Source organism: Leucopleurus acutus, assembly GCF_964270905.1.
Source record: "Leucopleurus acutus genome assembly, chromosome: 7".
Classification (NCBI taxonomy): domain Eukaryota; kingdom Metazoa; phylum Chordata; class Mammalia; order Artiodactyla; family Delphinidae; genus Leucopleurus; species Leucopleurus acutus.
Window position 1 is genome coordinate 47,581,230 of NC_139150.1, and position 25,644 is coordinate 47,606,873.

A 25,644-nucleotide genomic window follows, 5' to 3' on the forward strand; every position below is an offset into this window, starting at 1 on the left:
CACAATATGCACAATAAATATCTAATATGTTAGAAAGCGATAAATAACTTCTAAAGAAAAGGTAGAGAATGGTAAGGAGGAAGTCAAACGAGGAAGTTTTGACCTATTAAATAGGTCTCCCCTTTGAGAAGGGGAGAATGAGCACAATGTGCAGTGAGGGCATTAACCATGTGGATAATCTTGGAAGAGTGGACAGAATATAGTCAAGTTAAAACTATGTTCCTGGCTCTCCCATTTAATAAGTTGTGTGAACTTGGACAAGTTGATTGACTTAACCTGAAGCCTTGATTTCTTCATATGTAAAGGGATGATAACCTGAGAAAAGTATTATTAAGATTAAAGGAGATAACAAGTAAAAGCCCCTACCTCCTTCCCTCCCTGCCCCAGCCCCCTGCCATGTAGTTTCATGTAGCACTCTGTACTTTATTTTTATGGCAATAGAGATAGGGGTCTTTACCCTTAAAAATACATACTGCTAAAGAAATTCTTTTCATTATGTCTGTCTTAGCATATTTAACTAATATTTATTTTTAGAATGTAGCCACAGTGAAAGAATAGGATTAAGAGAATAAGTATATGCTTGATGTAGGTCAGGATGAAGAAGAAAGAGACGTTGAAATAACCTCATTAACTTGGTGTAGGCAAGTCTCCATTCCAATCCCAACAAACCTGAAATAAAAGAAAACGCCTCCAGGAACAAAAGTAGAAGACATTATCAGTTTATCTAGTGCAACACATTTGTTTGGCTTCTGAATTTACATTATTCTTAAATGTGTTTTGAAAATTAAAAGCAGTTGAAATAATTCCTGTAATAAACTCCCCCCCCAAATTCCATCAGCAAACTGTAGCCTAGATTTTTTGTTTCTGATTAGTATCCTGCTTGGTGTACTGATAATTTTTCACTCTTTAGCTTTGCCATCTCCACCCCTAAAAAGTAAAAATTATTCTCCACACATCAGCTATTAACGAGAAAATAATGCCATTTGGTAACTTGGTTTGGCAAGCTTACATTTCATTCACAGCTTTTTAACAGACCTCACTGTCACTTTTATTAATGAAGATTTAGGGCGGTTAAGTTAATGGGAGTGGGGAAAACCTTTAAAAATTATGCATGGAAGACATTCTGATAGAATTCCCTAGGGTAGTTGCTTTCAATTTTTCATTTGTTAAAATCCATAAGAAGTTTTGCTTTCATGACCTAATACATGCATATGCACACACAAAATAATGTTGCACCTAAGATTATCTAAATGCTCAGTAGAATGAATGGAAAAGGAAGTACTCAGAAATAAGGATAGATGCCAAGAAGGAAAGAGGGTGGGGGAATCATGTATGACATGTTAAAGAGTTTAGATTAATCCAAGAGGGATATAAGACCTATTGAAAGATTTTAAACAAAAAAATGAAATCACTTGGCAACAGTGTAGAATGTGCATTAGAGGGGTATGAGATAGATACTACTGAGTGACTTTTTCATATTAAGTTGAAAAGTGGTTGAGCTAAGATGTGGCTGAGGGGATGGAGAGGTACCTAGGAGTTAGGCCTTGATTGAATGAGAAAACTGAAGAGAGAGGGAGGGAGGAGGAGGGAAGGAAATACAGATTTAGATATTCAGGGTCTATAGCTTAAGGGAGAGGTCTGTGCTAGAGATTTAGGTTTAGTTTTTTAGATTTAGACACCATCAGTGTATAAATGGTAGTTAAAGCCAGGGGTATGGCTGAGAACAAAAGACAGGAAGGCAAAAGACGAAAGTTGTCGCTAAAGCATAGGTTTGGGCGAGTTAAACAAAAGATAAGAGGACAATAAAAGGCAATTTGTAAATAATAGTAATAATAATAATAGTATAACCTTTGAAAGATCACCAGAAAAACCTAGATTGGAAGTTAGTTTCAAGAAGGAAAGGAGAGGATGATGGTGTTTAATTCCACAAGTGATTGTGTAAAAGGAAGACTAAGAAATACCCAATGCACTTGAAATTATGAGGTTACCGGTAATCCTAAATGGATCAACAACTTCATGATAGATGTTAGATCACAATTCATTTTGGCCCTCATGGGGAACAGTGGAAAATGAGAAGTAAAGAAGTTTGATTTTGAAAGATAGTCAGAGAAGGTAGTAGAATCTAGATATATACACTTTTTTTTTTTTTAAAGAGGAGACTCTTGAATATGTTTATAAACAGCAGAGATGGATCAGAAGAGCAGGAGAGGCTGAAGATACAGGAAACATCAGAGAGGATAACTGGTTAGGCAGGGTCTCTGAAGATGCTAGAGGCATTGGAACCCTCCAGAATATGTGTGGAGGAGTCGGTCCTGAGGGAGTGACACTTCGCACAGTCAGGATTTGATTGATCTCGAGGGTCCAGAAAGGGATTATAAAATACATGCCTGCATTTTCCAAGTAAAAAGAACATCTTTTCTGCATCTAGTATGGCAGGAATTTAGATGTCTCATTTCATGTTCCCAGTAACTCTGCACAGTTTACAAATAAGATTGAGGCTCAGAGAAGTACTGTGATTTGTCTAAAGCCGACACAACTTAGAAGGTAACTGAGCTGTGATTTGATTGCATTTATATCTAGTTTCAAAGCCCAGTAGTTCTAAAATTTTTTATTTTTGAGGGGAACAGTGAAATTTCCAAAAAGGGGGAAGGATAATGAGAGGCTACCAATTGAAGTTTTGCTCAGTACAATCACTTCAAAAATAAAAACTTAGTACCTATTACCATTTCTTAGTTTCTTACAAGAGTTTCATTTTTCACAAAAAAAGATATATTTTAATGTTAGAAAACTGTTGAAAGGATATAATCTCCAAATAGAGGGCAAACCTTTAAATTTATTAACTCACTACTTTTGTCCATAACTTTTCTTATTTTGCTGAAGAATGGTAAAAACTTGATTATAGGCCAGTACCAGCCCTCAAACCACCCATGCCAACAAAGATTCATGAAATGAAACTTATATATATACAAAAATATAGTACATTGTTACCATTGTATAACAAACTTCAGTTATAGCTGAATATTTTATTGTGTTCAAAAAAACTAAATATTGTATTTCCCCATATTAGAAACTTCTTTCATATTTTGTTTTGCTGCAAATTGATTTCTAAGGGTTCTCATTACCAAACTTGTACGAAATTAATAAAATGATAAACAAAAGCAACTTCTAGAAATTCAAAGCATTGATTCACAAACTGTTTCCTTTTGTAAATTTCTTAGATACTTCTGGGTTTTGTGTATTATGGCTTATTTTTTAAATTGCTGAAAGCCGCTGTAAATCTAAATACTTTCAGAAATAGAAAATCAAATTACTCTAACAGATATTTTGTACCATTGCTTACTACCCTACCTTGTCCCACTTTGGGAATATTATCCTGGATGCATATACTTATTTGCTTATAGAAGTGTAAATATTGCCTAACCAACTATAACAGTACATCTTTAATCAACACATGTGTATCTTATTTTTTTAGAGTTCCTATCAAAGTGAAGAACTGACTTAGTTCCATCTTCTTCTCTTTAAGTTTGAAGTTCTGCTTCTGCCTGGCAGAAGGCACTGGAAAGTAGTACTAGTAATACAGGGGGGGGGGGGAATCACTGTTCAGGGGCTTACAGTGGGGCACTGACTGATAACTTATCACTTAGGGACAATATGCTCCACCTGAGGGCTGCAGGAGTGAATCACTCAGTTACTTTTAAGTGCCCAAATCATTTAAAAGTGAATGCTTTAAGAATATAAATTCTTCCCACTAGCACACATTTCATCCCAAAAGAAACTGTCAGTAGCAGAGAATGTTCAGTTTTTGCCAATACAAAATTTAAATTAACTCTTCAAAGTAACTCATGAGTACTAGGCTCGCTAAAATGGCTCCCAAATTAATCAACTTGGAAGCATTTCAACTTTTTTCTTTTTGCCACCATTCAAATAACTTAAGAAAGGATTTTCTAGCCTTGTCAGAAGATACTCATGATATAACTTAATAAAGAAAAATATAGTATTATAGCTTTATAATCAGGAAAATGGATTTGCTATTGCAGTTAATGGGTATTAGCCAGATAAAACATCCCCAATTAGCACATTAGTAAAATGTACATGTGGTAATTATCCTTAACTTACTGGTCTGCTTATTTAACTACCTTTCTTAAGGATTTTAAGTATATCAGAAGGTGTTTTTTTTAATGCATAGAGTGCAATGTAAATAGAAGCATAATTTGTTAATTATTATGGTTTCCAGAAAGATTCAAGCCATAAATCACACACATTAGTGTTGTGAATCCTGGTTCAGAATAACAAAACAAAACCTATTTTAATTATATTTAGCATTATCTATCTCAGTTTATGTTCTGTCAGGTCTTTAGGTATAACTGAAAGTTCTTATTTTCTTTACTCTCTCTTTCATTTCATTAGTAAATTATTATTGATCAGGTGCTGCCTGTATACTGCTGAAGAAAACACATGGTCACTAACGTCATAGTAAAGACAGTAGGCATTAATCAATTAAGCACACATGGCAGGGATCACAATATTCAACTGTAAACGAAAAGAACTGGGTGCTATGAGGAAGAATAACAATTTAGATTTGAGGCTTTTAAGACGTCTGGGAAAAGTGGCATTTGAGACTGGAATATTGAGAGGTCAGAGGGAGCAAATGAGGCAAGTGTGCAAATCCTGACTTGGAAACAGCTTTCAAGAAACTGAAAGAGGGTGAGTGAGGGAGTCTGCAATCATAGAGGTGAAAGTATCAAGATAAGTTTGGAGGGGTAAGCAAAGGCCAGGTCACACAAGGCCTTTAAGGACCTGTGGAGAAGTTAGATTTTATTACAGGTACAGCGGGAAGCTGTCAAGGAGTTCTTGAGCAGATTACTTTGTAGGCTATGTAGAAAAGAAATTGTAGGTTAGGAGAACATATGAATGGAAGAAATTCACATTTACTCTCAAATATTTTCCATTTGTTCGTTTACTCACACATTCTACGTTGTTCCTTCTGCTGTGTTATTCTACATAACCCTGGTCACTCCTTTATTTGTAAAAGCCAGGAATTACTATAAAAGAGTGGAAAAGGTAACCTCAGTAAATCAGAGGAATTGCATGTGTTCTCATCTGCAATTAAGGATGAAAGAAATTGTTTTTCCAAATTGAACTCTCCGTTTAGTATTTATTTAGACTTTACAATATTGAGGTCGAGGTCATTGAAAACTACCTGTTTGATACTGTTTTAACTTAATTTCAATAATGTTCCCACAGGTTTCACAATTTTTGTTCTCTTTAAAAATGTTATACTTCAGAGGCTATTTTTATATTCTTGGTATTTTTAATAAAATAAACAATCAAATTTCTATAGGGTCAAGGAGAGGAAGGGAATTATATCCAGTTGTATAAAGAGCAACATTGTGAACATAGGATACAATGCCCCCCAAATACAGGCAGATTACAGAGGAGAATTAGGATTTAGCATAATAAAATATTCTTGCTGGAAAAGCTCTAGATGTTATAATTGAATCTTCTCACATTAAAATTGAGGTAGTTGGGGGCATAAGAGCTCATTTAAATAGAGTTGTAACTAGAACCTGAGTTCCCTAACTCCTCAGCTGGTGCTGTTTCTACCATTCCTTTACTTTATAAAAATGAGGTACGTATAATGTGAAACAAGACTTCTTCAAAAGGTAAAAATTGTATGCAATACCAAAAATCATTAGATGAATTTAATATTTCATGCCTAAGATGATATTTAGTAACCCAGTTGATGACATTTGAAAGGATGAGTGGACTACCCATCTTTAATGCTTGTTTTCTTCCTCCTCCCAAACAAGTATTTACACCAGAGATACACAAGACATGTATCTAAAACTAGCTCTCAGATTCTTCTCAAATCAAGTATCAAGGATTTGCCTCAACTGTTTTTGCAATCTTCTGTTCCCCTTCCCACCATCCCACTTTTCTCCAGTTGCATCACTGGGCATACAGCATCAGAAACATCATTGTTCTGTATCAGCTTTTACTAAAATACTTTTCAGACCTATTCTAGAAATTGTCTCTAAAAGAAAACAAACAAACAAAAAAATGGCTGCAGTATTTACTTTGTTTGCTACTTGCCTCATTAAAAGGAAAATTTAAGACAATTTTTATTAACTAAAATATCCAGTAAATCAAGATTACCTTTAGTTTATTTTGTGTGGGAGAAAGTTTTATGTGTTACTAATTTGGAGAAACAATTACCTTTAAATGTAGTCATGTGTTGATATTTAATTAAAGGATGTGGTTTATACATTGTGCACCATATAGCCATTTGTTAAATCTTCTGCTTTCTAAATAATGTGTGTTTGATGTACCTCCATGTAGCAGGTTAAAGAGTATGCCTGTTTGAGGTTTGTTTTTGAAAGCTTAAGATTTAAATAAAGTTCTTCAGTAGTACACAAGTTACCAAGTTACTGTGCTCTAAAATCATCAGTACTATCAGATTCTAATGTAATTCCAAGTCAGTGCAGGCTTATATGCAGTTGCCTAAATGACTGCATCATTCTTTATTCCATGTGTAAAAGAACTACAGTGGTTTTCTATACATTGTTAAACAGATTTATTTTTAAATTTCTCATTTATCTAATCCTCCCCTTTCCCTGTTTTTTTTTTTTCTTCCTTTCTACCATGTACCTTTGCCTTAGTTCTTTCTCAACTGTCATACTTTTACATGTATTATTCTCCTAGCCTGGAGGGTTTTCCCTCTGCTTTTGGAAGTCATATTTACTGACTTTTTAGTTCTAACTCCTTCATAAGGTCTTTCCTAAGTGTTATCTACTTTCGTCTGATTTCTGAAACTTAAAGTCTACCCTGTATTACATAGCATTTAATTTTTTATAAGATGAAAAGAGCCTGTAGAACATTAATTTATTAATAATATATATATTCATTCATTATAATACATTTAAAATACTGACAGCCAATTTACAAAAGAACACATGAATTTAAGAATTAAAAGTGACTTGAATGAATGTTACGCCAATTACCTTATTTTTTCAAATGAAGAAACATAAGAGTTAAATTACTTGCCTGAGGTCTTAAAGAATTAAAACTGACTTTTAGTCTGTTAAATATGTTGTTCTTATTTTCTTTAATTGGGCATTTAAACCTTTCTTCTTTGAAATAGTTATTCTAGTTCTTATCAGGCACTCCTGAAGAAAATTTGCACAAAACTTCCATGTTTGAAGAAATGATGGCAAAATGTTGATTTGTTGAGGCCAGGAAAGGTATTAAGCACAAGTTACAGTCATGAGGATTTATTACACACTTTCTAGGAGTGGTAGTATTTCTTCAGACCTTTACTTAACAGGTGAGTATAGCTAAGGAAAAGCAGCTGGCAACCAGGAGAAGAAGTGGTGGAGATGGCAGTTTATGTTGTGTTGATAGACAAACTGAAGGCCATATTAGTAAGAATTGATTGGCTTGTTACACAATCTATATAAGAGAGGCAATGATACTTGTTAAGGAATGTTGTACTTATATTAAGGCCTCATAAGTGCCAGCATTCCCCCCATATCCCTACTAAAAATATGGAGAAGGGATTGATATGAGGAATATACTTGTATGCTGCTTATGCAGTTCTGTGGTTCTTTTGTCCCAATGCTTAATGAAAATACCTCTTTCAAAATCATATCTATAGGAACACTTGAAATTGTACCCTGATCCACCCTGAAGCCATGTGGTTTTGTGTTTTTTTGTTGCCTGCTTAAACAGATTTATATGTTTCACTTCTATGTACTGCTTTATTAAATAATGGTAGGATAAAACTGACTTAATTTAAATAACCTAAATTTCACTCCTTCACCAAATAAACATTTTTTTAAAAGGTTAAATCTCAGAGCTGGTCTAGTGGAAGAGCCTGTTATTTTGAGAATTGATGTTTAATATATATATGCAAGTTTGGACTACTTCCATTTTCAATGGGAAGAATGTGCCAAGCTCTCGGCTTCTGTAATGCCACCTTGTCAGTGTTCTAATGCTTAGAATTGTTTCTTATTAACATCTTCTACCCCAAAATGGCAGTGTATCAGGATAACATAATAATGTATTTCTCTCAAGAACTGACATTGGACAAACACTTAGCAGGATGGTTCAGAGCTAGGTACTATTTAATCAATTCCATGCAAAAGCAGTTACTGTGCTATCAGCTTGGGTGTCAAACCTGAAAATTACCTTAGATACCAACAGCACTATTAAGGATATGTGTGGTTCTATGAACCCTGAAACTATATGCAAAATTTTTAGAAAAAAGGATCCAAAACATTTAATAACAGAGTGACCTGAAAACTCTCTTCTAAAATATCTGGTGGTTCTTGAGTTAGAATTTCTGTTACATAGTCATTTTATGCTTCTTAAGTCTTATTAACTAACCTACCTATACTTTGATTCTGTAAATGCTCATTTTGTCCCAGACTTCACTTCTGTATGGTTAATATTCCCAGCTCTATATTCTCCTGACTTCAGTTTCCTTTTTCCCTTTTGGCAGTGCACACAATCCAGATTACAATTTTGGTGGCGACTTCCTGACCTTGGAATATGCCTTCAACCTGGGCATTAAGGAACATTCCTAGCTTGTTGTTGTATACTGTCAGTACACAAAAACATATTACATTTCTATACATTAACAAAGAATTAGAACATGGTATTTTAAAAAAGGTTAAATAGAGAATACAGGAATACAAACACTCAGAGATTTCAGTTCTTCCCAAATTGATTTCTAGATTCAGTGCCACTCATCAACATCCCAGAGAATATCAAGTATCAAAGTTAATCCAAATGACAAATCCCCATCAGGTGGTTGTATAGTTGTTACTGGAAACTGATGCCACCTTTGAGAGCAGTTTGGCAGTCCATTTTGGATACATTTTAAGAAATAGAAATTTGACAATATTAAAGCATATATCCAAAGACTTCCAGAATCCTTGCATACTTGAAGGCCACTGAAATATATCACTTTCTTCCATGTAACAAGTACAATTTGCCTGTTTTAAACGTGACTTCATAATCTTCAGAAAAGAACATCAAAGCTGTGAATTTATAAATGCCAGTCTAGGTTTTACTTACTTTTTTGCCACCTGGTGGCCAAGACCACTTCCTTCCTCTTGCCCCAGGTACATAGTCTCATATTCTGAACACCCAAACAAACTTTTTTTTTTTTATGTAGTCTTAGATTTTTAAATTTTATTTGGTTTGGCTTTAGTTTGTTCTTATGTATGAAATGGGAAGATCTTTCATCCTTGTTCTTCTTTCTCCACTGGACTCGTTATATACTCTCCATATCCACACCATAGCGAAACATTTCATTCCCAATACTAATCTTAACTCAATGATTAAAAGCATGGACTCTGGGTCAAACTGCTAAGTATCAGTCCTGGCTTCACTACAGTGATCCCGGGGAAACTAAACTTCTCGGTTTTCTCATCTGTAAATTGGGCTGGTGGGGAGGATAATGGCATCTCTTTCATAGGGTTGTTATAGGGATTATTTATGAAGTTTTTTTTTTTTACAAGATCTAGCTATTTTGATAAATAAATATTAAAATATTTATTAAATATCTATTAAAATATTAAAATAAATAAATAAATATTTTGATAAATAAACACTAACTTGGCTTTTGTAACCTAGCAAAATATCATACCTGCAGGTTTAGATTTCTGAATGTCAAAAGTGATACTAATGTTTGATTTATTTTGTTTTACAAACTAGCTCAGCTATCATTGGCTTTTGAGTGACTTCTGTGTGGCAGCCATTGCTAGAAGTAGGTATACTTGAATGTTGAGTATATGCAATGAAGGGTATGTGTGAGATATGGTTCAAAACAATAAGGACAGAAATGTCCTTGTGGTTAGTAAATAGTTGGTAATTTACAAAGTGGTTCAGCTGATTAATTGTACAATAAAGAAAAAACATTTTTAAGCCCAAAAAGTCTGGCTCCTTTTGGAACAGGACTTCATGGGCCCCTCATATACATTTCCATGCTTTTAGAAGATACCTTTTAATAATCTATACAGACTAGAATTTAACTTTTTAGTGATAATTCACTGAGTAGTGCAGATATAAAATGTCTAAAATTTTTGAAGTTTAGGAGTTTGCAGAGTATATACTAAAATTTAAATTTCTTGAAAAATTGAAATAAAAAAGTTTTATTTTAGGAATATAAAATATTTTAAATATTTGACTGTATAATTTTCATATTCAACATATTAAAATTTAAAGTATATTTAACCCATATTTTAAAAATTAACTTTGAATTGTTAACCTAGTTTTGTTTTATTTTATTTAAATATACAGCTTGCTAGATACAGCATTTCTTTAGTTTGTTTCTGATAGATGGGAAGTGAGAAATAATTCAAACAAAATAAATCTACATTAGAATGAAACTAAAAATATTTTTATACTTTTTGAAACATTGTTTCTCCCCCAAAAGAAATGAAAGCAAGGACTTGAACATATGTTTGTTCACCCATGTTCATAGAAGCATTATTCACAGTAGCCAAAAGTGTCCAGCAGATTGATTAATGGATAAACTAAATGTGATATGTACATAAAATGGACTATTATTCAGCCTTTAAAAGGAAGGAAAGTCTGACACATACTGCAACATGATGAACCTTGAAGACATGCTAAGTGAAATAAGCCAGTCACAAAAGGACAAATACTATATGATTCCACTAGAGTAGTCAAATTCATAGAGACAAAAAGTAGGATGGTGATTGGGAGGGGCTGGGGGAAGGAGGGAATAAGGGAATCATTGCTTAGTAGTACAAACTTCCAGTTGGGTAAGATGAAAATGTTCTGAAGAAGACTTGTAGTGGTGATTGCCTAACAGTATAAATGTACCTAATGCTACAGAATTGTACACTTAAAAATGCTTTAAATGATCAATTTTATGTTATGTATATTTTACCACAATTTTAAAAAGCACATTGTTTCCCCCGGAGTGGCCAGGAGACACAGAGATCACTCATTTTGAAAAGCAACTGTGTAAAATAGGAATCTTTCACCCCCCTCAGGAATACCTGCACTCCCCTCCCCACATTGTCACTAGCCTATCCCCCTCCCCCAAATTACAACTCATTAATTTGCAAAATATAAATTAACATGCTTGTTTAGGTACTTTTTTAGTGGTGGGGGAAACTTCGAAAATCCCTGAAGTTTTTCAAATTATGTATTTCTTCACTCTTTTACATGCTAAGGAAGATTGAGTGAATTGAAGCTTTTGACCGTAAATGAAGCTTAATTGTAAAGTTTTAGAACTAGAAGAAATCTTAATATCTAGTTCAAACTTCTCATTTTATTTAAAAGGAGAATTAGATTTAAAGGGATTGACTTCCCTAAAGTCACCAACTTTATAGTTTCTGGACTATACTGTACTCGTTTGAATAATTTACTGGGTAGAATCCCTAATTGCATTACTGGACCAAATAGTTAAAGCTGTACCATGTTCTTGAATATTTGTAAGGTATCTTCTGTTCCCATTGAAAACGGTAAATAGAACTTTTTTTTTCCATAGGCAGAGGTGGATGGATGTATATGGGAGAGACTGATAGACTTGAGACTGACTCAAGTAAAGTACCCTATCCCCAGAAATCCTCTTTATTTTCATAGTTATAGGAGTTCTAAGACTGCAGCCAGTTAGTCCTGTTCAGACTAGAAGTCTGCTGAACAGCATGCTTACACAAATATAAAGGATACTCAATTTAATTCTTTGCTCATAAATATGAACAGTCAGTGAAGAAGCAGTCTAACAGCATGAAAATCAAAGATGAACAAACAGAAGGAACAAACATCTGAAAAACACAGATGGACAGAACAACAAAAATTTGGCTCATTTACTATTCTAAGAGAGATTTCAGAGGATATTGCACCCATAAACCAAAAAGTTGGGGGTTTTTTTGGGGTTTTTTTTGGCTGTGTTGGGTCTTCGTTGCTGTGCGCAGGCTTTCTCTAGTTGCAGCGAGTAGCAACTACTCTTCGCTGTGGTGCGCGGGCTTCTCATTGCAGTGGCTTCTCTTGTTGCGGAGCACAGGCTCTAGGCGGGTGGGCTCAGTAGTTGTGGCTCTTGGGCTCTAGAGCACAGGCTCAGTAGTTGTGGCGCAAGGGCTTAGTTGCTCCGCGGCATGTGGGATCTTCCTGGACCAGAGCTTGAACCTGTGTCCCCTGCATTGACAGGCAGATTCTAACCACTGCGCAACCAGGGAAGCCCAACCAAAAAGTTTTAATGTTAAAATTGATTTTATACTCTAGAATACCAAAGTAGCGATCTGTGAGATAAACTAGAAGAAATTACCTAGGAAATAGAGCAGAAAGAGAAGGGAAAAGGAAAGAAAATTTGTAAGTATAATAGTCCTAGGATTCCTAAATAGGAATTCCTGATAGAAAGAGAAAGAGGTGGAGAGGGAATTAAAAAACAGAAGAAAAATTCTTTGAGCTAAAGAAAAGTCTTGAGGCTTTAGATCAAAATGACTTGTTAAATACACAACAGAAAGAATGAAAACACATTTAGATATAGTCTCATAAAATTTCAGAGCTCAGGATAAAGAAAAATCTCAGCTTTTTTTTTTTGTGGAAGAGAGATGAGAATTACTTTAAAAAACAAAAATCAGATTGGTATTAGGAGTCAACATTGGATGCTAGAAGATGTGGGCCAATGATTTAAACTGGGGTGGAAATTTCTTTAAAAACTTGTAATTCTAAAGCATGCCTAGTTTGCCATTTGTGAAATGTAAGTAAGAACTTTGTTTTTAAATAAATATTTTTGGCTGCGTTGGGTCTTGGTTGCTGTGCGCGGGCTTTCTCTAGTTGAGGTGAGCGGGGGCTACTCTTCATGGAGGTGCGCGGGCTTCTCATTGTGGTGGCTTCTCTCGTTGTGGAGCACGGGCTCTAGGCGCACGGGCCTCAGTAGTTGTGGCTCACGGACTCCAGAGCGTAGGCTCAGTAGTTGCGCTGAGGCATGTGGGATCTTAACCACTGCGCCACTAGGGAAGTCCCAAAGTAAGAACTTCTTAAAATTGTACCTTAAAATACGCTTCATTTCCCCTAGGCCCTTGTGAGGGAGGGAGGGCAAATGCTTGGAGATGTATTCTAGCAAAACCAAACAAAAAATAATCCCACAGAAGAATTAAAACATGAGATTATGAAACAACAGAAGGATGATGAAAAGAAATCCTAGCTAGACAGACCCCTGGGCTTTGAACTGTCCCAGAACTTAATTGTTTCAGTTTAAAATAACTCACTGGGGACTAAGAACATCTTCAGAAACACAGATTCTGTTGCACAAATTCAAAGAATAAGAAGTTGGAATATATTAAATGTGATAAAAGCTTATGAACTTTCTGAAAACTAAAAAAAGGCAGCAGCTCTAGGAAAATTAAAGGCTCTTCAGAAAGTCAAATATGAAACAAACTGAAATGTGCCTTATTTTTGAGCAGTTGTCAGAGTTATAAACACCTTCACACTTGGAATTTAGTGACATAAAATATCCCACTACTTGGATGGCAGTGGATAACATTGTAAATACTTATTGTTACCCAGTTTAAAAAAATCAACCTATAGATAAAACAGAAAAATTTTATAATTATAAAACAAACTGCAAATGATATAAAACTTAATGTGAAGGTAATTGTATAGCCAATTATAATGGTATTTGATTACATAGGAAGCCAGTGGAAACTTCCTAAAGTTGATGGAACAAGAAATGGAGGGCTTCCCTGGTGGCGCAGTGGTTGAGAGTCCGCCTGCCAACGCAGGGTATGCGGGTTTGTGCTCCGGTCCGGGAGGATCCCACATGCCGCGGAGCGGCTGGGCCCGTGAGCCATGGCCGCTGAGCCTGCGCGTCCGAGCCTGTGCTCCGCAACGGGAGAGGCCACAACAGTGAGAGGCCCGCGTACCGCAAAAAAGAATATTGAATTCCTTTGACACCTTAAAACCGTGCATTAAAATGTATGGATAGTCTGATTGATTTGCATTCCTCGTTTTAAATAAAATGGCTTTTACATTAAGGTGGGCTTGATGTAATATTTTTGTCAAGATAGTAGTCTTCTAAAACAGTATTGTATAGGTAAACTCATTTAGTTCTGGATGGTTACATTGTTCAACAGGACCTATAAAAATAGCTTATATGTACTATGATGGAAAGACTGGAGAGGAAGGAGCTCCAACATTTAAATCTAGTATGGATATGAAGCATGTAAGTTTTGGTTCTGCATTGCCTGGGTTTAAAAGCTTTTAGTTCAGCACTGCCCAATAAGGACTTTCTGCAGTGATGGAAATGGCTTCTTCTACACTGTGCAATTTGGTAGCCACTAGTTAACATATGGCTAGTGTGGCTGAGGAACTGAATATTTAATTTTAATTACTTTAAGTAGCCGTATGTGGTTAGTGCCTCCTGTATTAGTGCAGTAAGAATTAAGAAACTAGGGGAAAACATAAGTACTGTAGAAATGGCTACATTGACCTATCTAGGAGTGCTGAGCCAAATTAGTTTGCTTGGCCTAGCGTATAGGCTCTTCAGCCTTAATTTCCATCTTCTATAATCTTGTCATAAATCCAGTTTCCTCACTTCTGATTCTTACTGTTTAACTTTCTTTTACTGAAGAAAAAATAAATAAATAACTTCATACTAACACTAGGATTGGGACTATTTTGGTACCTCTGGTAGACCTCAACTTTCTTCATGTGTCTAACCCCAACTTTTCTCACCAGCGGGAAAGGACACTTATTTTGACATACCCATTATGTTTTGCCTATTTGAGAAACTCCTCTAAATTTTATAAAACTCGCAATTATTAAGGCATCTGTTCAATTTACCAACAAAAGCCACGTTTCATAGGTGTTTTCAAGTGATACATTGGCCCAGTTACTAAGTATCTCTAGAATCTTATTAGTATTTAAAAATTATAACTATCTTTAAAAGTAACTGACATTGGGCTTCCCTGGTGGCGCAGTGGTTGAGAGTCCGCCTGCAGATGCAGGGGACACGGGTTCGTGCCCCGGTGTGGGAAGATCCCACATGCCGCGGAGCGGCTGGGCCCGTGAGCCATGGCCGCTGGGCCTGCGCGTCCGGAGCCTGTGCTCCGCAACGGGAGACGCCACAACAGTGAGAGGCCCGCGTACCGAAAAAAAAAAAAAAAAAAAAAAAAGTAACTGACATGACTCTTTAAAAGAAAATAGTTTTGCCAAATTTCTCCTTCCAATTTGAAATACAAAAAATATAGTGCCTTTAAAAAAACTTTTCCTGAGTTTTTAAGTTTCCATTCCTACGTAATACAACCCATGCGTTCTGTCTTCCAAGTTTTCCTAGCAAAATCAGCCAATCAAGTCCTTTGATCTCACAGACAGTGGAGTACTTCTGCTGCTGATTCTTATAATGATCTAAAAGAAATAAATACAACCTACCCCAAAGAGATAAGGGCTACGTAAGCTGTATTTCTACATAAGACATAAACAAATAAGAAAATGTGTTAAAGTGACATGTACTAAACACCTAGTTTCTAAGTAACATTTAGCAGAAATTTTGATCATTATGAGTATTTGGAATACTCTGTCTTGAGTGAAAAATAAGGCTGGTGCCAAACTTCTTTAATGGTGATTATTCAGCTTCTCTGTATACGTTGAACTCTGTAATACATATAGCTCTCTGAAAACAGTAACACATGTGGTTTCACTTGTTGCTGTACTTCGGTAAATGCTACTACAGATTACATGCTGGATATTAGGGTGGCAGTACCTAACTCCCTTGGTGCCCTCCAAGGATACTGCACTGAGCTTAATTTGATTTAGATACATCCCTAGGCTACTGAGCTGTATGTGATTGACCCGCTTTGTATAGTAGTATTATGGTGATTTCCTTTGGATTAGTCAGCTGGGATGTGTTGGGCTCATGGCCCCCTTGTACAGAACTAACCTAAAATCTGATTTTTTTTCCTGCTTTTTCATAGTTGAGTATCTCCTGTGCCATCGCTTCGAACTTCATTCTGATCTTTGCTACCTCTTGCTCTTAATAATCAAACATCTACCTCGTTTATCCATTTCTGGTGTTAGGCAGGCTTTGCTATAAATCTATTTTTATTTTTTCTGGTTTCTTCTGTCAGTTTAAAAAACATCAAGCTTTAATTTTTATAACCAAAGATAAGCATCAAAAATGGGTTGTTTTTACAGTAGCAAACAGACCAGTCTTTACATTTTGTGCAGTCTTCCCTTTTTTAGTTATTTTTTGTCTTTGAATGCTCAGATATTTGTTTATCTTAAAAAATTAATCTCTGGGAAGTGTTGCTGTTATTCTGAATCACTGGGACTTCTTGAAGCCTGATTGCTAAATAGATAGACGTATAACTAACTGAAAGTAGTAATTGTAGATTCTCTAGGTAACAAATTCTGACATTCTACAAAACAGAATATGTAATATTACTTCCCCAGATTTCCATGCATGAAGCCAAATTCAAAGAAATTCATCTTGGATTTTAGAATGTAGTTCTTAACATGAAATCTAGTATATCAAAATTTAAGCAGTTTACTGACTATACTCTAAATTGGGTAAGACTTTAAATCAGCTCAGATACTATTTAGAGTGAAATTGTCAAAATACCACACAAAATGAAGAAAAGTTATAAGTATTGATACTTTTAAAATGTTTTCTCTAAAACCTTTTTTAAAAGACTATTGAGAACTACTACTGTTCATTATGACAAAATCTTGAACCGTAAAAGAATCAATCAATTGTCCTTCGTAGATGGTAGTAATATGAGTCAATCTGCATTACCAAGAAATTATTACAAAAGAGTTGAAAGGGAGATTTTTTTTCAGTAAATGTTATTACATCAGGAATTAACAGAAGTCGTTTCAGTAATTTCTTCTGTCAGAAGAGAGAAAGGAGGGGCTTCCCTGGAGGTGCAGTGGTTGAGAATCCACCTGCCAATACAGGGGACACGGGTATGATCCCTGGTCCGGGAAGATCCCGCATGCTGCAGAGCAACTAAACCCGTGTGCCGCAACTACTGAGCCTGCGCTCTGGAGCCCGTGAGCCACAGCTACTGAGCCTGCATGCCGCAACTACTGAAGCCCATGCGCCTAGGGCCTGTGCTCCGCAACAAGAGAAGCCATCGCAGTGAGAAGCCTGTGCACCAAAACAAAGAGTAGCCCCCCACCACCATCGCTCACCGCAACTAGAGAAAGCCCACGCGCAGCAACGAAGACCCAACTCAGCCAAAAATAAATAAATTTTTAAAAAAAAAAAAAAAAAGAGAGAGAGGAGGGGCTTCCCTGGTGGCCCAGTGGTTGAGAGTCCGCCTGCCAATGCAGGGGACACAGGCTCGTGCCCCGGTCCGGGAAGATCCCACATGCCGCGGAGCGGCTGGGCCCGTGAGCCATGGCCGCTGAGCCTACGCGTCTGGAGCCTGTGCTCTGCAACGGGAGAGGCCACAACAGTGAGAGGCCGGCATACCGCAAAAAAAAAAAAAAAAGGAAGGAGATTATAGTATGTCATTTTATTTAAGGACATTATTTAACAGTAATCTTCCTGTTTTGCTGAGAAAGGACTCAGGTGTTCATCTCTTTTCCTTTGTCATTGAGCAGGAAAAAATTACCAGGAGAAGCAAGTTCTTAAATTATTATTTCATGCAATTTTAGGAACTTCCTCCTGCTATATAAGTGAAGTAACTCTGAGTCCCCTGCCAAAAGGAAAACCTTAATTTTCACAATGGGCCATCTGTTTAACATTGAGCTGACCTTTCATTTTGTGAATTGATTTCCAAAGGGGCAAGATTTCCTTCTCCCTGGACGAATGTTCTGTTCTGTGCTTTATAACACACTGAATGATTTCAGTAACTAGCAATGCTTTTCCTGCCTGAACCCTCCCTCATTCAGGTTCATACATTTTTATTTGATTGCTTCTATTCTGACCCATAAAAGAAACCTAAGTAATTGTCACAAAATATATTGGATTTCTTTCTTAACATGTGATTTGTAAACTTTTTTCCTTCTTTTGTGGGGGCTTCTGAGGTGCAGAGGGTTGAATTAATCTTAATAATTTACTAACTCATTCATCTAAAAAATAATTAGAAACCTCATTATGTGTTAGATACTCTGCATGGCACTAGAGGTCCAGAATGACCTCTTTTTCTGTTGCATTTTGTTCTCTATTTTGTTGATATCTACCATTAATTTTTTATTTCTTTGTGTTTACACTCCTTCTTGAGTTTTAACATGCTGATAAATACTCAAGGCCAGACATTTGTAATGAAAACTATAACTACTCTTCAGGTGTATCATAGTATCATTTTTATGCTGGTTATGGCTGACTTATTTAAGAGTCATAATGGGAATTCCCTGGTGACCCAGTGATTAGGACTCCATGCTTCCACTGCAGGGGGCATGGGTGCATTCCCTGGTCAGGGAGCTAAGATCTCCTGTGCTGCTTGGTGCAGCCAAAATAAATAAGAGTCATATTCATGCCTTTATTCTGTGTCTTAATCTTATCAATATTAATATTCCGAACAATTCAAGTGACCAGTGCCCTGGCACATTTTTACTTCTTAAATATTCCCTAACTCTTATTCCAGTCCCCTCCACATTGGTATTCTCCAAAGTTTTGATTCTGGATTATTAGGGATATACTTTGCTGCTTTTTCTTTTCCTCCATTGCTTACTTACCAAAAAAGACATTATATTAACTATTCTTTATTTGTCATATCTCAGATATCTCAGACTTTTCTTGCATTTCTTTTCCTCCTTGCTGGAGTTTTTCAAAGAGGGTCTTGACTTAGTAAACCTTCTGAGTTTTTGTGTGCCTGCAGATATCCTTATTTTATCCTCATATTAAATAGGTATTTTTTTTATTTTTTGTTTTTTGCGGTACGCTGGCCTCTCACTGCTGTGGCCTCTCCCGCTGTGGAGCACAGGCTCAGCGGCCATGGCTTATGGGCCCAGCTGCTCCGCGGTATGTGAGATCTTCCTGGACCGGGGCACGAACCCGTGTCCCCTGCATCGGCAGGCGGAGGCTCAACCACTGCGCCACTAGGGAAGCCCTAAATTGGTATTTTATCTGTGTGAAATTCTAGCTTCAAAGCTTTTTCCTTACTTTAAACTTACCCCTTCAGTGTCTTCTGGTTTCTAGTGTTGCTATTCAAAAGTTAGATGTTCATCTGATTCTTGTTCCTTTGTAAGTAATCTGTTCTTCCCTTTTGGAAACGTTCAGATTTTTGTTTCTGGCAGTTTTAATATTTACTGTAATTTGTCTAGCTGTGAAAGTTTTCTTAAATACCTATTTGGCATTCTGAGCTATTTCAATCTGAATTTTCTCTCTTTAATTCTGAAAAATTATTAGATTGTCTTTATTTTCTCCTCTCTTTTTCTGGAGGGGACTCCTACAGTGATATTGGTATTTCTACTGAAATCCTCCTTAAATTTTCTTTTATATTTTCCATCTCTTCATCCCCCTGAAAAATTCCATACCTGGGAATTCTTCAGCCTGATTTTCCAGCTCACCAATGTGTTCTTCAACTGTTATCAATATTTGTACCCAACCCATCAGTTTAATTCTTTATTTCAGATACTGATTTTATTATACCAGGGATTCCAGTTGAACTTTTCTTTCTGACACTTTTTTCTGCTTCATCTTTAAGTTTTCTCTCTCTCTCACTCCCTCCTTCTCTCTTTCTCTCTCTCTCTCTCTTTTTTTTTTTTTCCTGCGGTGCGCGGGCCTCTCACTATCATGGCCTCTCCCGTTGCAGAGGACAGGCTCGGACGCGCAGGCTCAGCGGCCATGGCTCACGGGCCCAGCCGCTCCGCGGCATGTGGGATCTTCCCGGACCGGGGCACGAACCCGTGTCCCCTGCATCGGCAGGCGGACTCTCAGCCACTGTGCCACCTGGGAAGCCCCTCTCTCTCTCTTTTTAAATAGGTTTATTATAACTTAGTTTAAATCCTTGTTTTGCCTGGTCCAAAAATTCAGCTACAAATTATTCAATTTGTTGTATGACCTTTGTGTACTCTTATAACTCTGTTTACCATCTGTGATTACTCACTGCCTTGTCGCCTCAAGATTTTGTTGTCAAGAAATAACTAGTAAATAAAATGTTTATATTCAGGTGAGTTATATGAAACAAATTGGATTTAAATTATCTAAATTTAACAAGATATTTCAGTGATTTATCAAGAATAAGATATTCTCCCTCAGTAATTTGCCCAACTCTGCTCTGATCATACTAAAACATAGGTTTATTTGTTTTATTTATATTTTCTATTGTGAAAAATTTCACATTTATAGAAAAGGAGAGAATAACTTTTTTAAGCAAGTCTATGTTGCTGCCCTATATCAGACCTATCATTAGGAAAGTGATAATTTCCAAGTTTATGTTATTAAGTGGATACCAGTTGTCTGGGTTTGAGGCAGTGGAGGTGGGAATAATTTCTTCTGCCACCATTAAGAAGGTCAGATTGTCTTTCATTTGACTTGACCCTGGCGTTGCAGCTTTTTCTCGTCTAATTTTTTCCTTTGGTGTTCATCTTCAGAATCGTCTCTGCAGCATTATATATGTTCGGTCAGCCAGTTTATTTCAAAATTACTTTATTATATAATACATAAAAGTCTTCACGTTCAAGTGGTAATTTACAGGAACATAGTATAACTATATACAGTTTACTTAATCAAGCTTTTAATATGCTCTTCAGGGTCAGCAGCTGATGGCGTGTAAGGTAATTGGGGGTAAGAAATGACCAGAGGTAGATTATTAAACGGATAGCACTGATATATTGTACCTTCTACCTCATCTTCTTTTTCCAGGTTATCTCCTTCTTTGTTTTTAGCTTTTTTGTTTGTTTGTTTTTGTTTTGGGGATCATCTCCTTTGGAACTGACCCTTTGAACTCCCTTCTCTGCCATCTTCACCAGATCCTTTATCCTCCTGACCAGGATAATAGATTTGTAGCCAAATTCTGTAGTAGACTTTGCTAATTTATCACACATTCTTTGCCTGCTAAGCCCGGGGCATGCTCTCAGAATCCTCCTCAGTACAACATGTCATGGAGCCAATTAGAGTTAGCACTAAGGATGACAGCTAGTTGTCATTTTTGTTCTATCTGACTCTTGTTCCAACCAGAGTAAGACATTAACTTATTCAGGCTATATTCATTTTGAAGGCCGAAAGGGAATAAAAATGGAATCAAGTAAAGGTGCTTCCCATTAGCCAAGAGACATTTTTCTGCCCTTCCCTTACTCATCTTTTAAAGCCTTTCATGTCACTCCTACTCTTCTCTCTCTGCTGTTTCTGCTTCTTCTTTCTACCTAATTAGTTTACACTGGGAAATTAACACATTTGTATTAAGCAAAATAAACCAGATTTTGAATCAGTAATTAATGAAAAAGGCATTCATTTCTTTCCATATGTACTCAACACTTTAGTCACTCTTCTGAGGTGATAGTTTCTCATTTTTTGGTAGGATGAAGTTCTTTTTTTCCCTATCCTTTTATTTAGATTTTTTTTGGAGAAAATTAGGTGCCATCAAACCTCTGGAAGGTGTTTGCTTTGAATGCCTTCTTCCTGGAACCTAAGCAATGGTCTACTGCTAAAAAGAGATAGGAATTTGAGAAAGGATAATTAGAAGAAAATGCTGGTAGGGCAAACAAGTAGTACTTTATTTTGTTTCTGAGTTAATATGAGCTGTGGATACTTTTAAAATATTGATGAAAAGGGCATAGGAGAAAGTGGACCATTTCTGAGTGTGTCAGCTCTACGGCCATTACTATGTTAAGTGCCTTAACGATATCATTATATTTGTTCTTCACAACCACTGTGTTCATTGTAGAGGCAGAGGCATTGGCCTCATTTACTTATGAAGACAGTGAGGGTCAAAAAGGTAAATAATTTGCCCAAGGGCACACGGCTAGTAAGTGCTACCACAACTCTCTCTGACTTCAAACCTTATGCTCATTTCCATCTAACCATTTACGAAATTTTCCTTGAGCAGATCTTTTTTCCATAATAATGCCTTCTTAATTTGGGCAATAATTTCATACATACATATATTCATATATACATTTTAATGTTTTACAGGTTATTTAGGCCATTGGCACTATGGCTAACATAATAGGCTTCTGAGACAAATATGGCTAAAATAATAAGCTTCTGAGACAAATAGTGTTTTGAGCCCTTGAAGCAGTGTATGTAGCCCAGTGATGTAGGACGATGACTGAGCCTGGTGTCAAATCCTGGCTCCCTCACTTCCTCACCTTGTGCAGGTTTCTTTTCTCAGACTACCATACAGGGTTGCTTAGAGGATTAAACATGCTAATATGCATAGAACCCTTAGCACAATGCCTGACAAATAGTAAGTGCTATTATTATATATTTACTATATTATGTTAAATCCCTAGCTTCTCACGAGATTCTGAGAATTTTCACTGAGTTACACAGAAATTAAAAGCTAACTAAAGATATTTCATACCTACTATGTTGTTATTTGTAGAGAAATAACAAATTTATACCTCTACTCTCTGGTAAGAGTATCATTTTTCATATTTTGGTTAAGTATTGTAAAATATCAACTACTGGGCTTCCCTGGTGGCGCAGTGGTTGAGAGTCCACCTGCCAATGCAGGGGACACACGGGTTCGTGCCCCGGTCCGGGAGGATCCCACATACCGCGGAGCGGCTGGGCCCGTGAGCCATGGCCACTGAGCCTGCGCGTCCGGAGCCTGTGCTCCGCAATGGGAGAGGCCACAACAGTGAGAGGCCCGCGTACTGCAAAAAAAAAAAAAAAATTCAACTACTATTTGCAACATGTCACATAGTATTTGAGTCCGTTTCCTGGTCAGGAATATTTGTCTCACCTCATGATTTCAAGCGTTTCTAGAAAGATGCCAAAAATCTATTTGGGAAAGCATACTTCATATAATAGTAGTAGACACTGTCCAGTAGTAGAATTTACTGGTGTCTTTTGTTTTAACTTTTATTGTATGCAAATGCAGAATGGACATTCAGTGATTAAAACATGACTATTCTTTTCTTTTTCAGAAGATGAATAATCTTTCATTTAGTGAGCTATGTTGCCTCTTCTGCTGTCCACCTTGTCCAGGGAAAATTGCTTCAAAATTAGCATTTTTGCCACCTGATCCAACTTACACGCTGATGTGTGATGAAAGTGGAAGCCGCTGGACGTTACACCTATCAGAACGAGCAGACTGGCAATATTCTTCTAGAGAAAAAGATGCTATTGAGTGTTTCATGACTAGAACCAGTAAAGGCAACAGAATTGCCTGCATGTTTGTGCGTTGCTCACCCAATGCCAAATACACTTTACTCTTTTCACACGGAAATGCTGTTGATCTTGGTCAGATGAGCAGTTTTTACATAGGACTGGGATCACGGATTAATTGTAATATATTTTCATATGATTATTCTGGATATGGTGCAAGTTCTGGGAAACCGACAGAGAAGAACCTCTATGCAGACATAGAAGCTGCTTGGCTTGCTCTTAGGACAAGGTAAATGGTGGTTGGGAATTGTTTTCCACATTTGTGATGGCTGATAAAATTGTCTTGTATAAGAATAGAATAAAATCTGTTTTTGTAACACATCTTGAAGTACTAAATAAAGATTATATTTACCAGTATAAACCTATGAAGAGTTACACTTTTAGATTGTAATTTTAAATTTTGTATAATAGCATAAAAGAGTTTGACAGCTTGTGTGTGTGTGTGTGATTTTCCTAAAAATGTAAGCCAGTGAAAAATGTTTGGTTTTAGAAACTTACTGGATTGTGGTATAAAAATGTTTATTCAAAGTTGCAACATTTCAAGGGAATGAGAGAAAACAGTGATTTAGCTAATCATTCTCTTGATCTGTCAGTAACAGAGTAAGAGGCTAGATTGTTAAAATCCTAAGGCAGGGTTTGCATCATTTTATATAATTAAAAATTAATAAATAGAAATAACATTAATCTTTGCTAGTCACAAAAATACTTATAAATTTTTCTTGAAAAAGATTGCAATTGTGTATACTTCAGTGTATTTTCTCATCAGTTAATGTACACTAAACAGAAAGATACCTTAGTACAAATTATTCTTCATTGTACATTAATAAGCTGCCTGACTTCCAGAGGTGTTTTCTTGTTTGTTTGTTTGTTTGTTTTTTGCCTGCGTTGGGTCTTCGTTGCTGTGCGCGGGCTTTCTCTATTTGCGGTGAGCAGGGGCTACTCTTCGTTGCAGTGTGCGGGCTTCTCACTGCGGTGGCTTCTCTTGTTGCGGAGCACGGGCTCTAGGCACGCAAGCTTCAGTAGTTGTGGCATGCGGGCTCAGTAGTTGTGGCTCTCCAGCTCTAGAGAGCAGGCTCGGTAGTTGTGGCGCACGGGCTTAGTTGCTCCACAGCATGTGGGATCTTCCCGGACCAAGGCTCGAACCCGTGTCCCCTGCATTGGCAGGCGGATTCTTAACCACTGCACCACCAGGGAAATCCCTCCAGAGTATTTTAGACTGAAGCTAGAGTACATAAAGAAAATCTACCATTCCTAATTTAATGTTTAAATATTAATGGTTTCAGTTAGTTGGGAAGAACTTTCTCAATTTCATTAGTAGATATAATCTTTTTTACAAAAATCTTTAGAAACATTTATCCCTCCAAGATGTATAGTAAAACTGTAGTCCCATAGCAGAGTTCTGTATAAAAGGGATTCTTAAGTCAATTGAAATGATATGAAAACAAATTTCTGACAAGTAAGAAAAAAAATAGATGGTAAGTAGTAATTATGGAGTTTAGGAGTGGGAGGGAGGCACGCACAGAGCGGTAAAAAGTTTATAAACTTAAAAGCTACCTTAAATGACCACAGTCAAAATATGCTTCGGTTATACTCCTGTCAGTCCCCTCAGGCCCGCAAACAAAACTGAGTTCCCCCTTTCAGATTCAACCAGTTGAATATAGTATATATAATACCTGTCAGGAAAATATGATAATTTTTTAATAACAGATTTATTGCAATATAATTCACATACTATAATTCAACTTCAGTGAATTAGTATAGCTTTTAAAGGTGCCAAAAGCAGATAGCCTTCATTATTAGTGCTTCCACCTAGCACAAAAGTATAAATTATTCAAGCAAAACATGTTAGTATCCAGTTAAGTGTTCTTTCTATGTTTATGTAAAAGAATCCCCTCTTGTTAGTGGTCAGCTTTATTATTTTTTTTAAATCTTATCAGATATCAATTTACAGGAAACTTTCTTCAGTGATTTCTAGTCTGGGTTAATTAATCTTTTTATACACTCGACCAGTATGAATGAAGACTAGGAGTAGAACAGATAGATTGCTACCTAGTCCCACGTACTAGTTTAGCATAGAATTTCAGACTTAAAATTTCTCTTATGTTGAACTCTAAATATGGTTGGAAGAGTTAGTAAGGTTAGGAAGTCTTGGGAAATTTTATTTAATTTTTCTGAGCCTCTGTTTCTTAGTCTATTTAATGAAGAGCTTGAGTTAAATGATCTCCAAGGTTCTTTCCAGTTCTTGAATTCTGTCATCTAATAAAATGTGTGTAATTAGAATTCATGCCTTTTATTTCGTTTACTTGATTAAAGTAAAAAAGAGCTTAAGTAACCAGGAAGGGAAAAAAATAATGAACTTAAATAATTATTATTTGAATAAC

At 36.4% G+C, this 25,644-nt stretch overlaps 1 protein-coding gene across 3 annotated transcripts in view; it reads left to right on the plus strand.

Annotated features, from left to right (window-relative positions):
* ABHD17B (abhydrolase domain containing 17B, depalmitoylase) overlaps positions 1 to 25,644 on the plus strand; it is a 37,751-nt gene that overhangs the window by 5,670 nt on the left and 6,437 nt on the right. For 2 of the 3 annotated variants that reach the window (XM_082842976.1, XM_082842978.1), the window contains exon 2: positions 23,023 to 23,492. In XM_082842976.1, the coding sequence (XP_082699102.1) occupies positions 23,026 to 23,492 (467 nt within the window). In that variant the 5' untranslated portion in view covers positions 23,023 to 23,025. Of the gene's footprint in view, positions 1 to 22,760; positions 23,493 to 25,644 lie in introns of those variants that run through there. The other variant, XM_082842977.1, reaches the window with a different exon arrangement.